Genomic DNA, 16433 nt, shown 5'->3' on the forward strand with positions numbered 1-16433 from the left:
TGCACTTACATGAAGAAAGAACTACAAACAAGTCTGGGGAAACGTTACAGAGTATTTCAACGCATAGTGTGCACACAGAAGTGACATGAGACCAGAGGTGGACAGTAGTGAAAGTCGCGGTACAAAGGTGCTCAAGCGTGGAACAGATCGTGCAGTGTCGTCGCTAAACATTATCTACTACGTCATTATGCGCATGCGCGGACGGATCGTGCAGGCATCCCGGATCGTGTGCGACACCTCTGTATGCTGGTACTCCAATAAATCAAAATGGAAAACGTCCCACGAGTAGCTCTGGCCGAACTAATTAAATGAACGATTCCCAACTTTCTATAATTCGACTGCCTTCACTGACACGCAATACACTTTATTATATAGAAATGCTGATCGTACTTCTAACTACCTTATCCCTGCTTTATTCCAAAACTTCTCGTTTTTACTCGAGAACTCCACAGACGTTTCTCCCATCCGCCATCTCTCCCTCCCTATTTTTTTCGAATCCCCCTCAAAACCAAGCCTGATTGGCTCAGTCTCTGTCCCTCTCTGATTTTGGCCAATACCCTTCAGAGTAGCAACCCACTTGATGTCAGCCACATTTTCACCACACTTTATACATGAAAAAATCTCTTAAAGGTACAATATACATAAAACACAATTCACAATATATTATTGTAAAACAAACATTTCTTCATTTTGTTAATATCCACTTCACTTTCCACAACAGTTTCGATTACCATCATATACCTCAGGGGTATCGTTTATATGGGTTCTAGATATTTAGGAAACGGTGTAGGATCCTCAGCGGTTGCGGGCTCGCATCAAAAGATATGTGCAATAAACATCTTCTCTAAAACGTACTGTTCTGTTTTTTCTGTCAGTATATTCATAAATGTTTCTTGTGGATTTCTGCATGTGTTTTTAATTTATCTTAATAACTAACTATTTTGCATAAGAACTGTGCTGGCAAAATATAAACATAAGCAACACTAGTAAAGTCAGTGTTTATGTCTAATGCATATATTACACAAGTGATCTCTTATTAAATAATTGCACATTTAAATGATTTCAAAAGCCTATTATTATTTACTTTGCAAACTGCATGAGACTTTTTAGTAAAAAACAACAACCTGTAGACCTTATTGCATACCTGAGTGACCCAAAATTGTTAATGAATTATAAATGCATAACTTTACAGAAATGCTGTCAGGAAATAATTAAATAACTGTTTCTCATAACTTGTCCCTAACTACAATATAAGTTATTTCTTATTATATATCTGATCAAAACTAACATAAATAAACATTATGGGGTAATTTGGCTATTAACATGCAACATTAATTTAACTCTGCTCAGATGAACGAAATGACTCGAAAAAAGATTCGTTCATTTTGCTGAACGAGATTCAAACATCCGAATCGCAAAAATGACTCGAACTTCCAATCACTACAGACAACGGACGGCCTCTGTAGTTACATGACTGGCCAAGTAAAAAACACAAATGTGGGATAGACTTTAAAGTTTAAAAGTTTTATATTTTATTATGATTACACAATTCCTTTGTTCAGTTCATCTTTCTGGAAAAACCTAAAAATTTAGTAAAAACAGATATAAAAATTGTTCTTTACTTTGTATTTGTGTCTGTCTACATCAAAATTACATTTCATTTTTTTGTTTTATATGCTGCTGAGAAAACACCACAGAAGTTGGGTCAAGTATAGCTCATTGTTCAAAGTAAAAAATATCATACTTTATGATGTTAGTTTTAATAAATATAAATGTGAAAAAAAATCAAGGAAATTTTTCTGGCATTTCTTTCTTTTTGCTGTATCGAAAACGTACCGAACCGGGACACCACTGTGCCGTATCGAACAGAACCGTGAATTTTGTGAANTTTTTTTATCAGATATGCTTGAGGGTCCCTGGGTTGACTGTGTAAATACCAGATGACTTACCACTTGATACATTGATGTGACAAAGACCCCTAGTGTGGCAAAGACCATCCCCAACAGATTAAACTTCACCTCATAAGAGTTCAGTATAACTCCAGAGTGATTGCTACCTGTTTATAAGAAAAACAACCACATACAAAAGTGAAAACTACAGCAACTGTCACAAAGTGACTCATAATCTTGCAAATACAAATCTGCATTCAACCAAGACTTTCTTTTATCAGCACGTGAATTTAGCATAGTTCATGATGTGCACATGCCATGTGAATGCTAGAAAAGCAAGTCAAGACGTAATATTCACCAAAACAGGAGTTATATAAACTTTATAACAATAATGTTAACAAACATTAATTTAGTACATATATAAAATATTTAGTTAAAAAGTTGCGCAGATTCGTACATTTCAATTACCTTTGGTTTAATAAGCATTATGGTCTGATACAAAACGAATCAGCACTTACTATTGTAAGTTTGATCTTTGTGGAGAAAGTCTTCATTTGTATTACATCGTCTGGAATCACGGGTGTTGTCATGGCCTTGGCCTGTTGATATAGTGTTGTTCTGCAGAGACAGATTAGTAAATACAACAAAGCCACAGAAACTCAAAACAAGCAGGATGATTTTTGAGGGTCCGAGAGACTCGTGGGAGAAAATACTGCAATCTTCGTCATGAAAAACGAAGCTCAATCTTCGTCACGAAAAACGACGCTCGATACGCAGTGGTCACACGCAACGTTAAGTCACGTCACGTCACGTCACTGCTACTGCCATCTGCTGGAAGAAAAAGGCATAAAAACAAATTAAGAGTTTATTTGCAAAAACCTCCGTTTTTAAATATTCTCACAAATCACAGCAAGAAAGTTTATATAAACTAAAAGTAATTATTGACATAAAACATTTAAATAGCCTATTTTTGTGCCTTTTATAGAAAACCTATAATGCTCTGTAGAATTGACAGGTTATCATACATAAGTATTGCTTAAATGTATAAAAAGAGAGCCAAAAATAAATGAATGAATAATGTACTGAAGCTGAGAGTTTTTTTATTATTATTAAAAACCGGAGGACAACCACGAATACGAGCGTGATATTATTTGGCCACATTTCACTTGGGGACCAATTTGGCCACAGTGTAGGTCTTATGCAAAACATTATGTATGTAACATATGTTAATTAGCTAATAAATATAACGTATTTCGTCGCGACTAAATGATGCTGTAAGCGACCCTTTGTCGTCAACATAACATTTATGAAACGAAACATAAAACATATTAAATAGGCTAACTCAAGCATTAGAGTTCTATATAATTTGCACATCTTCAAATGTATTTGAACAATATGTGAATAGATTAACAAATCCAGAAAAACCTGTGATTTTATTGACCAAAAAGAGATTTTTTATGTAGGCTACATTTAGCAGAGAAAATCTCTACAGCATTTCTTTTTCATTTAAGACTTCCAGTGGATTTTATGGGTCTTTAAAAAGCTTTACATCTTTTTATTGTCCATTTATAAAAAATAATTAGCCACAGCAAAAAATAAAGTCAGACAGTTGACAGTTTATTGGTTTCCATGACAGCAAATATCATAACGAAAAGTTTGCCAGGGGTCCGTCAGTCTTAAGTTTTTTGTCTTAAATTAGACCGATCTAAGATTTTAAGCAACTGACTGAAAACAGATTTACGCAACCGGCCCCAGAATTCGACGTTAGACATACTGTTGACGGAAATAGAAACGTTTTTTTATGGTAAGATCAATTAACATGTTCCTGTAGAACACCATAAACGTTATTGCCATCCGAACAACTGAAGAATAAAAAGGCAAAGCTTCAAATTTGTCTTCGCACACATAAAATGGCAAGACACGCTCTCAATGGCTGTGATCGATAAGAATCTAAAAGAAAGCAATAAGCCCCAAGCAGCAGTGGGTTACAGTACATTTTATAACAGCTAAGGGCGCTGTGGCAGGACGCCAAGCGGGCTTAGAACTCTGCTCAACCAATCAGAATCAAGCACCAGAAGTGACCGTTTTATAATGCTCTTTAGAACTCTGCTCAGCCAATCAGAATCTAGGACCAGATCTGGACGTTTGATAAACGCCATTATGACATCAGGGAATTACTCACTGAAAAGACGCGACGAAGTTTGTCAGAGTAGCTACGAGATGGCGGCGTTTTGCTTTTCTCTGGTTCTTTGTACTTTGTTTTTCTTGCTGAAACTGAAAATGGGTAAGAGGAAGAGAGCGTACAGCGTGTCTTTGGGCCGCTCGAGGCTTTGTGCTGAGCCCGAGACCGAAAACATGCACTTGGAGGCGAAGGTCGAGCGGCAGCAGACGTGCGGGAAGTCATCGTTTCCAGCTCCTGTGCCCAACCTCGGCTGTGATATTGAAGAGCCCATGGATTGGACAGACAGCAGTGGAGCAACACGGAGGAGTACCTTGATGTCGCTCGCTAATGCAGACTTATATACCCGCCACATCCCTACGCTCTGCAAACGGACGACGTCTTGTGGTGCCATCCCAAAAAGGTAAAAAAATCTCTCTCACGCATCTTCTCGGGATCGCTTCCACATTTATGGAATGATCTGCCCGCTGCTACAAGATCAGCAGATTCTGTAGCCATCTTTAAGAACCNATATTCTCATACTGTGAGTTGATTCTTTTTACAGGTCAGATGACGTCGTTCATCGGAGGAAATTGTGGAGCTGGTGTACCGAGGGATCAGATCGCCTCGCTGTTCGTGGGGGATCTTCATCCAGAAGTGTCCGAGTTCCTCCTCCATCAGACGTTCAGCCCGTTCGGTCCGATCCAGTCCGTGCGGGTCTGCAGAGACAGGGTGACTTGGCGCTCCCTGCGGTATGGTTATGTTAACTTTGTTAACGTCGCCGATGGTAAGTGAACTCTCCATTCTTCACCTTAACGTCTTGGTAAAAAAAAACATTTTGAATTTGTAATTTACGGTCTGGTGCATTTTTCTCTCTGATGGTTTTTTCCTGTAAATCATCTTCAAACGAAGCTATATGAAGTGTGTCATGTGAATAAACTTGCCTTGTCTTGGCTCTTATAAACTCTGTCTTTCAGCTGAGAGTGCCACGGACACCCTAATGTGTCAGGATCTTCTGGGCAGACCCATGCGAATCATGTTCTCCCAGCGTGATTCCACTCTGAGGACGACTGGGGTGGGGAACATCTACATCAAGGGTCTGGCCAGCAGCATCGATGGTGCCCGCCTTCATGACACCTTCTCGCGTTTTGGGAAGATCCTGTCGTGCAAGGTAATGTCTGCAGTTTGACTGTTTTCTTACATAAGGTAGATCATGTGTTGACGTCTGAATTCGTCTTGGTTGTCAAGGTGGTCTGTGATGCAAATGGATCCAAAGGTTATGGATTCGTCCACTTTGCCACCTTCGAAGCGGCAGAGGAGGCCATCAAAGCGCTTGATGGCATGCTGTTGGACGACCAGCTAGTGTAAGTGGATCTCAGTTGTACTTCTTGTGCTCTGTCTTGTCTAATCGTATAGAGTTGAGCTCATTTGGTTTGTGTTTTAAAGGTCCATTTGCCACTTTAAAACCTTTGAGGAGCGTCAGGTTGAGCCAAAGGTTATGGCTCAGGACAGCGGGAGGCACTACCCGGTATCCATCACAAACCCTTTCATCACTTAACAAATCTTTAGTGAATGTTGAAATGTTCTTGTGTAACTAACCGGATCTTGTCTGTTAAACAGGGGGTGAGTCTGTACGTGTCTAATCTGCCCTATAGCTTCAGTGAGCAGCAGCTGTCCAGAGCGTTCTCACCCTTCGGAAGCATCATCAGTGCCAAGGTATGATACTTGTTGTTGTTAAATACAGGAAATGTTAATACAAGACAACAATGCGACAGTAAGTATTTCAGGTGAAAATGTATTGTTAAATGAACTAATTAAAGAAATGAATTAAATCTGAAGATCGCTCCGTCTCATCCAGTGGCTCGTCAAATTAATGTTTGGTTTTTGTATAATGAACACGGTCGTTGCCTAGTGATAGATGACTACATACGTCACACGTCACTTTGCAGATAGTCAAAATCTATGTATTTTTTTATATTAATCATGTTAATTAAAAATAATACAAATGTAAGAAATAGCTTTCGTAATAAATCATTAACAAATTAATAAATGGCCGGATAGTGTTGTTGCTTTGTTTTGTCTGTCAAAAAACTGTCAATCAATTGAGCTATCAATCAAAAACTCACTAGCCAATCCGTGTCAAGCGGCCATAAGTCCCGTCTACACGTGAGATTTGTGCCAGAAAGGCGAACGAAAACTTGAGAAGCGTAAACCAAAACTCGGAAAGCGCAACTGAAAAATCTAGCATCGAATTCAAAACTATTATTTGCAAAAACGAAACTTAGAAAATTTTTAAGAAAAATAGCAGTTTATTTGAAAATCATGTCACATTCTTGCAATTGAGTTTATTGTTTTCATTATCAAAGTGTTTTTTTTCTTTCTCATTGTATATTTTTGTTCGTTTTTTTAAAGTTTGCGTTCATTTTTATTGACACAAAAGTAATCCCATAGTTTTCTCGCTCCTCCGTCCTCCATCCTCCATCCTATGAACCGGAAACAGATCGAGCACAGCCATCTTTAAGGATGTCTCAATTCTCTAATTGCACTGGGAGGAGGCGAGGATCGAGGAGAGAGGAGGCTTTCTGAGGAGTCATGAGCGAGGATACACATGTATGGAAGCCCAATTCCGCCACGTGATAAAAACATCAGGCTCTAAAGTCATAACTATGACATAAAAAGTCAAAATTATGAGATTGAAAGTCATAATTATGAGATAAAAAAAACGAAATTATGTGATTGAAAATCGTAATTATGAGATAAAAAGTCAAAATTATGAGATAAAAAGTCATAATTATGAGATAAAAAATATGAATAAAAAATTGAAATTATGATGTAACATGCGCAGTGCAGGCAAGACACTGCACAGTTGCGATATCCGTTGCTTAATATGGTGTACGTCTAAATAACTGTACATTTTTTATTTTATTTAATTAGGCTGAAACAAGCAACCTGATTCATTTGTTTTGAACTGATCCATAGTCCCATTTTAGAAGCCTCATCAAAATACTAAAATACTACAAATTGACTGGCCACATTTTAGAATTATAGTACTCATAACTTTATCTAGGAATTATGTTTAAAAGCATCCAGAATAAATCAAAACTATATGCAGGACTAAAGAATTTAAGTAGCATATTCAAAGTAGCCACCCTTTCCAAAATTGTACTCTTGGCATGATCGAGCAGCTTCTTGAAATTTCACCTTGTAGGAAGATTTTTCAATAGTATTGGCAGAAATTTAATCTATGGGCATTTCTTTGCTGCTTTTTTTATTTGGTCCTCAATTTTTGTCATCTAATAAAATTAAATAATATGTTGCCACGATTATATTTTTGTGTACAAAAGTCATTTCAAACATTTAAACATACATCTTCAGATTACAAGATTTTAAGATCTCAAGAAACATTTCAGACAAACATTAGAGTGTTTTAGAACTTTTAAACGGCAGTGTATTTTTTGCCTTCCAAAATCATACATCAAAAATTATGCATTTAAGAGATGGCTTCACAAATCTATGGTATTACTACTACTGTATGTTTCACAATAGAAACCTCTCTGGGTTTTTACTGGTAGTTTGTTGGCTTCAGCAGGCATGTTATCTGGTAGATAGGAACCAGTGAAATACTTTTCAGTAGCTCATAGATCTTTTGTTGAAAGGATTCCATATACATTGTACATTGAATGTGGCCCAATACACACTTATATATTTAAATATTTTGTAATTGTTTGGCTGGGCTCCACCATCTCAAAGGACCTGAATTGGGAGACCCACATAGGACCCAACAAAGGTTGTTCTGTGTGCTTTAATCCCTGTCAGGTTTGCCTCGGCTACTCAGTTGATCACAAGTGGACAAGAACGGATAGACCAGATTGCTGAAAAGATCATTGGTGCTTTCTTTCCCACTCTTGTAAAGTGGAATCATTACAGACTTGATACACCCTGGACACAACATCTTTGAATTGTTGCCCTCTGGCCGGTGCTTCAGAAGGAGTACTAGAGCATCTGGACATATTGCTTTTAATAAATTTGAATATTCGCACATTTTCAACCTATTTTACATACAGTATATTACTTCTGTACAATTGTCTATTTACAATTGTATTTTATTTATATTTTTATATATTTTACTCTGTTTTATTATTATGTGTCTGCTGATGCATTTGGATGTCTGCACTTGAAGCTTAAAAAAAATACTGAAAACTGAAAACAAATAACTTAAATATATATATGTATAACCAATCGCAATTATGACTTTTAATCTCATAATTCCGATTTTTTATCTCATAATTATGACTTTAGAGCCTGATTTTTTATCACGTGGCGGAATTGGGCTTCCATACACACGTTTCCTTTGCGGAAGTGTTTTATCAACTAAACCTGACGCGCGTATTATTCTCCGCCCCCTGCACGTCACATCTTTAGATCATATTCAAACATGCATACATGTGATAATTACGCTTTTTTTTGGTAAATGTATACCTATTTCAGACAGTATAGTTAATATTCATAAAGTTAATATATTAATATAGTTCATATATATGTATAACATGTATTTGATAAACCTTGTATACATTTCTGACCACTTTTAAGCATGTTTTTAACATATTTTATTGTAGTGGGGATTATGAAGTCTTTTTTATATTTTCAGTGTGCAATGTGTACAGTCATCAATAATTGACGACTCTCTGAAGTGACGCTAAAGGGAGCGAGGATATGCCATTTCATTTCTTTTAATTCCTCCGTCCTTCCCTCGCATCCTGAAAGGGTGGAGCTAAGACGCGAGGAAAGGAAACGAGGATGCACAAATAAGAATTGAGAAGCACCCCTAGAATCTAGGAAATGCCTATGGACATCTTTTTACCATTGTTATCATCTTTTTATCACATAACTCAAGCCTCATCAGGTATTTTTATGATAATAAAGTATATTTAATGATCATGTTTGACGGGTGTTGCTTATTATAAGCGACTCAAACTCGCACTGCTTTTAGATCGAGCAGCATTTCCTACTGATCCCAGAGCCGTGCTTCACGGACAAGCTACACATTAAAAGAATATCGACACATTGCATATCGCAGCCAGCTTGATATCAATAGGATTTGGTGATATCGCGATAAATTATCGTGCAGCCTTACAAGACGCTAATGGTTTGCTGAACGCAGGGTTCTTGATGGGGTGCAGGAGGTTGTGAAAGTAAATAAAGTAAATATGATTTTATTTTAAAGCAATCAAAATTACATAATTACAAAGATGTTCATATTTATCTTTTGCTATTTCTATTTTTTTAATAGACATCAAAGGAAACAATTAAATGGTTTTAGCGGTCAATGAAATAAGTAACTATTAAAAAAACATCAAATCTTTACATAAAATTAAAAAGTTTTGAAAACAACACTTAACACAATTAGAAAAATTAGAAGAATGAAAAAAAAAGTTTTTTCTGCAATCACAAATGCATTCATTTTACGACAATTCTAACATTTAAAATGTAGACGTTTGAAAAATAACTTTTTAATATGAAACAGAAAGTACCAGTAGGTGGCGACAGGTCACTGTCCCCACTCTGGAGGGCTGAACTCTCATATTATACTTTATATAAGGTAATATAAAGAGATAACAACCAGCTACGCGAGCCCAGTGGACATTCTGTGGACATTCATAACGGACACTTAAAACCCAATAAACCTGTATGACTTCTTTCTTCTGCAGTGCACAGAAAAATATATTTCTATTGACTTGCATTGGTTTTGTGTCCATACAATGGAAGTCAGTGGGTGCTGCTGCTGTTCGGTTAGCAACATTCTTCAAAATATCTTCTTTTCTGTTCTACAGAAGTAAGAAAGTCATACAGATTTGAAATGACAAGAGGGTGAAGTAAATGATAACACAATCTTAATTTTTGGGTGAACTATCACCCTAAAATTTTTTAGTGCATTGGGAAAATTTTTGAGGTCAATGTGAACAATTATTTAACAACCCTTGTTTTGTTTTTAGCAAATGGTATTCAATATGTTATTTCTTTCCCACTTAGACGCTGTGACCAAATGCATCCAGCCCACAGAATGTTAAGCGGACGTCGCTTAACATTCAATGGATGGCACGGAAGACAATGGATGGCACGGAAGAGCAAGAACTGTAACAAGAGACAAACTTACTGGTGCCCCTCATAGTATTGAATTTTCATTTTGACAATTCTTTTAAATGTTCTGTGGTTGTGTTTTTGTGTTTACTGCTGCTTTAGCTGTTAAGTGCCGTTTTCCTATTGTAATAAAACAAATCTCGATATATATTGTTATTTTTATTAATAATGTATTATTATTTTTTTGGCTGTGAATAAATTATTTTAAAATCATGACCCTCGGTTTATTACTGTTACTTTTTACAAGTGCAGTTGTTCTGCATATGCATCAATAGTAATATTGTGGTGTTCTGCAGGTATTAAGGAGAACCACTTTCCCCACTCTTTGTCAGTGTGCCTACAGTAAGCTCACACTTTGCCCAGTGTGCCCACAGTATGTCTGCACTTCCCCCAGTGTAGAAGACTTTTCCACCTCTGTAATAAACACCAGTCCCTCTGAAAGGGCTTATGATGCCTTTAGAAGATATGGCCAGTTTGTAACCTGTCAAAACGCATTTTATTTACAGTGGTCATAACATGTTAATCTGCTATTTCTTTCGCCTTGCTGAGAATTGCCCAATAAGGGACTAAGAAAAGTTGTTATGAAACAGATTTTCATGTTCGAAAAAAACTTTCCAAAACCTATATGAACGCTGGGGGAGTGTATCGAGCACATAAAAACTATACATCCAACTCGTTTTTTTGACAAGTTGACCATGTCAAGCATGAGAAGACAGCACGTTTAACATCGTAAATAAGTCAGAATGCATGAAACACGGTTGCATGCCCCTTTTTTAAAGTATCTCATTGCCAATCAATAAGGGAATCATGAAGCCTAAAGACTTTGAGCATTTGAATGACATCAAAGCATGTTGAGATGGCAGAAAAGACAGCAGCGCTATTTACTTATATCAGGATTTTCAAAAGACATACAGTGCTTCTGAATACACGTGTTCAAATATGACATTGCAGAACATCTGCTACAATTCTGTATACATTTATTATGGAGCGATTTTAGTCTCATTAATTATTCACGCGTAACACAAGATACACACATGCGTTCTGTGCTCTCCACGATTATGATTGGTTGAATGGTAAGGTTGAATCTGATTGGCTAAAGAGTACGACAACCCACGTGGGAGGGGTTGAGCTGCCAGGTGAGTCTCACAAAACACACACACACACACGCACGCACGCACGCACGCACACACACACACACACACACACACACACACACACATTCAAGCCGATTAACACGTGAGTGACGATATGCACATTCACATAACACGATAAACGTGTACATTTTAAACTTTCGAAATATTTGTGTCGTATGTTTGCGAAACGTACTTTATGAGAAAATAGTTTTATTTTACGCACGTGAATAGCTTTTTTTAAATGTGTATTTATACTTTGTGCACGTAAATTAAGTTTTATTCATGTGAAACTGTTTACGCATGTGCGTATCTTGTTTTACGCGTGAATAATTAATGAGACTAAAATCGCTCCATAATTTATTACTTTAAAGTTTGCATTGTAAGAGATTTTAAAAGACGATATCTTCAGTTGTGCCTGCATGTTTAAAGTTTAAAAACCGACGGGTTCATGCTAAGGTTATACATTGACAGTCGAATGCAATAAAGCGCATCAATTAATTATTAGAGAATATCATTCCACAAGTTCTACCTGTTGTGCTATTTGAAGATGTCAGAATACAAGCAACATAATATATTAACTTTTATAATTATGTATGAACAGATATACTGGATGACATTTATTTATAGCATTTTGAATATACAGTATGTTTAACACATTATAGAAGATTCACTGAAAGTGTAACCAAAGAGCGTCAATACTGACATTCACTCTTTTGTTTTTTTGGTGTTGCTTCCAGCCTTCCACAAAGAGCATTAATTGTGAGAGTGTTAATTGCTGGAACACACTGTGCTTTGAAGAAGTGTCTCTGTATCGATTGGGATTTGGTGGGCTGTGAATCTTCTCCCTTTAATGAAGTGTAATTGTGTCGTTAATTATCGGCCATCAGTTCTGCATCCCTATAGATCTGCCTCCTCGGGGCAGTGAGCATTGGCATCTCCATTTCAGATCATCTCATATTTACTCATGTGGATGATCTGCTCTCTAGGCCTCATTAAATTCAGTCAATAAAAAACATTCTCTATAATACTAAATAAACTATAGGAATGATCCAATTTTAAAACGCATTGCAACAGTTCTTTGATTTCGTATATTTTTTATCCTTGCGTAGTGTACATAGTTTTGAATAGAAGTAAAGCAGGTTGTTGACATAAGCAAAGCTTATTGGCATCTCCATTTATCTCCCTTTGTAAAACCAGCAATCTCTAGGAGCCTCTTTGTGCTGTGGCTTTACAGCAAGACCAAATTTATTTTCGTGAGAGAGCTACTGTATGTGAGAAATGTTCTATTTTCACAATGCACTCACATATTTTTTGTTATATTGTCACTGTTTATGTAGAAAAAGGTAGATTTGCGTTTTGGAACAAATGCGGCTTTACAATATTGCAGTGCTGGAAACTGTGTTCTTCCGAGTCATTATCAAACCCCTCAAACTCTGAAACTTTTATATAAAAAGATGTCTTAACCACACATTCAGAAACATGCTCTTGTTAAGTTGACATATGATAACTTTATTAATTGTTTGAAAACCTTTTGATATCGGGCAAGAAAATTAACAGCATGCCAAAAAACAGGATGAAAATAAACAGCAAAATTTGCCATTAAAACAAACATGTTTAAAACATTTTGATTTAGAGACAGATGGAAGTTTTCAAATTGAGTAATAAATTGAAGCTTTTAATTTTAGAAGACATCACTCAGGGACATGGCAGAAAAACAGCAACATCTGCTCAAAACTAGTGAATTGATTTGAAAATTAATTGTGATGGAAAGAAAACTTCTAATGTTTATAATAACGGTATCATATAAATAGGATACTGGTGAGCCAAAAATGCTATGTTGTATATTTAATCTCATATATTAGGACTTTTATGTCATTATGCCGACACGAAAATGAACTGCAAAGTAGAAATAACCACTCACTAGAGACTCAAGGGCAAGGTTTCACAGACAAGGTTTAGCTTAAGCCAGGACTATGCCTTAGTTAAATTAGGATATTTAAGTCGCTTTTAATAAAATGCCTTGGATAAAAACATTACATCTTGAGACAAAACAATGGCATTGACATATTTAAAGATATGACAGGGCAAATTATTTTCAATTAAGACAGCTCAAACATTCGTTTTAGTCTGGGACTATTTTAAGCCTTGTCTGTGAAACCGGGCAAATGTTTCTTTGTCTTTAATCCGGCCTGCTCCCTCTCGAGCATTTTAAAGGGATAGTTCACCCGAAAAGGGTAGTCAATGGTGCCCCAAAAATGTCAGTTGCTAACATCTTCTGTATATCTTTCTTTGTGGTCAACCAAACAAAGACATTTATACAGGTTTGGGACAACTTGAGGATGAGTAATTCATGACAGAATTTTCATATTTGGGTGAACTATCCCTTTAACACAAAATAATATTTTTTCTTGATGCACCCTATCATTCTGCGTGAACTCATGGTAACAGATGCTAAGTGACCACCCCACTGCCAATTATTCTGTTTATCTCGCCGGTGAGGGCCAGCTGATGAACTCGTTTTTTATTGGCCAGATCCCTTTGGGATCTCCCACAGACTGTCCATGTCAAAGTTCAATATGAGATCCCATTCTATTCCTTTGTTTCTCTCCATCAGATGAAGACTGCGATCAGGCTCAGCACAGGTGGCTTATGTGACCTCTTAGATGCTTTTGGCACTGGCTTTAGCAAACAGCTGTTGGAGTGAAGATGGGGTGAGTATAGTGAGACATATTTAAATAAAGTGGATTTGTGAAAGGAAAGGTGTTTAATAATGTATACATTTGAGTTTAGGGAAAAGGAAAGGTGGAAGAGTTAACATCAAACAATGCAAAAATGCTATTTTTTTGTGCCTGCCTCAGGTGTTTTTTGATATTATCTAAAGAAAAAAGCACAGCGAGGCTCTGTAGGGCCCAGATGGTCTGAAGGGCACTGGCCAATCTTATATCAGGATGAGATATTGATTTTATTAGAATGGTCGTGATCCAGCAACTTTGCACGTCACTTCATTTCTTCCCGGAAAAGTGATGCACACATATCCACACGGTTTGTGCTATAAAGTGATCTTTGGATTGTTGGCTGGAGAAGTCTTGGCGTTTTAGCTATTATCATTGGGTGACGATGTTCAACAGCAGCTGTTGGGCAGTTTGTTACAGTATCATCACATTTCTAACCATTTACTGGTATTTGGTGTTCATATTATAGGAATTTGTGTGACCACTCCGGGACAACACGTCCTAATATGTTTTTTAAAGAAATAAAACGTTATTTTGCCCTGCAGAAATTCTCTGAAACATTTTGTGCAGGACATCTGGTATTGTATTTTAAGTTTAAATTGTTGCATAAATAGAGAAATACATAAATATATAGGCCTATGTGTATAATATAACATATTTGAGTCCATGACGTATAACGACCACTTATCGTGCATGTGGTGCGACCAATAATTGTATTAAATTACAAATAAAATATATCAAATTTTTGTGCCTGAAATATGAAATTCTGATACGATGGTATTTTTTAAATATTTCTATCAGTTGTATGAGTGTCAGGTACGAGATCGGATTCAGTTGCAGGGTAACAGAAGTTTATTAAGACAAAAGGCAAAGACAACAACAAAACAAGAGTTCGACAATCACTGGGGGGGCCAAGCAAAGGAGACAGTCCATGGGGAGGGGACAGCAGACTCAAGCGCTCGGCCACAGAGGGAGAGGTGGCTCTGGGAGGGTGGAGGTGGTGGCGAGGGGCTGGGACGGCCTGGGGAGAGCAGCGGGGACCAGCCGAGAAAGCCCTGGCATGGACTACCCCACGACGGGGAGAGACGACACCACTTGGGGAGAGTTGAACCCACTACGGGAGAGACGAACCCACTTGGGCAGAGACAAACCCACTTTGGGAGATATGCAGACCACCCCGGGACACCTGAGCCCACACGGGGGAAGAAGCTCACGAGGCAGGCCGAGTGGTGGGTGACAGGCACTGAGTACGTGACAGGGCCACCACTGACGCCGGAAGGCCGGGAGGAGATCTTGGGGTACAGCACAGATCACAGCACAGATCAAAGTACTGGTGCCTAGGCAGACAAGGTAAGACTGTAATTTACCTAGACAAGGCTATCAAGACAAGACTTACGTAGTCAGAGTAGTTAGACATGCAAAACAGTCTGACACAGGACAGAGAAACGCAGGGGATTAAATAAGGGGCAAAACAGCAGTGGAAGTGGAAACCGGTGCAAACAATGAGTGAGATAACAAGGGGGCGGGGCACACAAACGCAGAGAGCACATGGCGAGCTGTTAAAACAACGCCACGTGCTCGACACAAACACAAGCACGTAGATGGAAAAGACAGGTGATCAGACCCCAGACCTGACAATGAGATTTTCAGGAAAAATAAGTTTGTTAATTTTGTTAATTTAAGAAGATAAAATTATGAAACAAAAATATGAAATGATTACTTACGAAAACGCAAAGAAATACTTTGTTTCTAATCACTGTAAATACTAAAGATTTGTGAAAAAAAATGTTAAGCATGTCAAGGAAATGAATTAATTTCTAGATAAATTACAGACGCAAGGCTGTGGCCTATATACCTGTTGTGGCCCATAAGAGACCTACATAAAACCTAGCTGGGTCCCATCAGTAACCCATGTAGGCCGACTCCTGTAGGTACCAAACGGGATCAGCCTGGTTAACCCATATGGGCCCTATATGGAACCCATCAAGGGCCCATCATCAGCCCATCTGGGCTAACACATGTGGGGCCACCATGGAAACTGAGGACAAAATTAGCTGGGTCCCAGTTGGGTAGCCAAGGTGGGCCCCAGAAATCAGCCCTGGTGCAACCCCTTTGGGCCCCACATGGGTATTTGGGCTATAGGTAGCGCCGGCCCTGCCTCAACCTCATGTCAGGAGTGCCGCATTTAGTGGCTGAATTGCTCGTGCCAAAGATAAAGCCACTTAACACTTATGTTATTGTATGAGTCCTGTACTGTCCATTAGACTGCCAGCGCTCTGATGTAAAACATCATTACTCAGTCCCATCTCGCTGGCTCGTAAAAGCCACATCCTGTGAAATGAATCCAACCTTAACAGGTGGTCTGAGTTGCCAGATTGGAGGC

At 37.9% G+C, this 16433-nt stretch overlaps 1 protein-coding gene and 1 long non-coding RNA gene across 2 annotated transcripts; one reads left to right on the forward strand and one right to left on the reverse strand.

The window, feature by feature from the left end:
* Positions 1-1917: 1917 nt before the first annotated feature.
* On the reverse strand, positions 1918-4571 carry LOC130563899 (uncharacterized). The gene is made up of 3 exons (XR_008964174.1): positions 4072-4571; positions 2408-2720; positions 1918-2056 (listed from the first exon to the last, which is right to left on the reverse strand). It is a non-coding gene; the product is annotated as an uncharacterized LOC130563899 (long non-coding RNA).
* A 15-nt stretch (positions 4572-4586) lies between these two features.
* Positions 4587-15391, forward strand: LOC130564273 (polyadenylate-binding protein 1-like). Its single transcript, XM_057350235.1, has 6 exons — positions 4587-4834; positions 5025-5218; positions 5296-5411; positions 5494-5575; positions 5668-5763; positions 14852-15391. The coding sequence occupies exons 1-6, from the start codon at positions 4618-4620 to the stop codon at positions 15389-15391; spliced, it is 1245 nt and encodes a 414-aa protein (XP_057206218.1). The 5' UTR covers positions 4587-4617.
* The last annotated feature ends 1042 nt before the right edge of the window (positions 15392-16433 follow it).

Source organism: Triplophysa rosa, linkage group LG13, assembly GCF_024868665.1.
Source record: "Triplophysa rosa linkage group LG13, Trosa_1v2, whole genome shotgun sequence".
In the NCBI taxonomy this organism is placed as follows: domain Eukaryota; kingdom Metazoa; phylum Chordata; class Actinopteri; order Cypriniformes; family Nemacheilidae; genus Triplophysa; species Triplophysa rosa.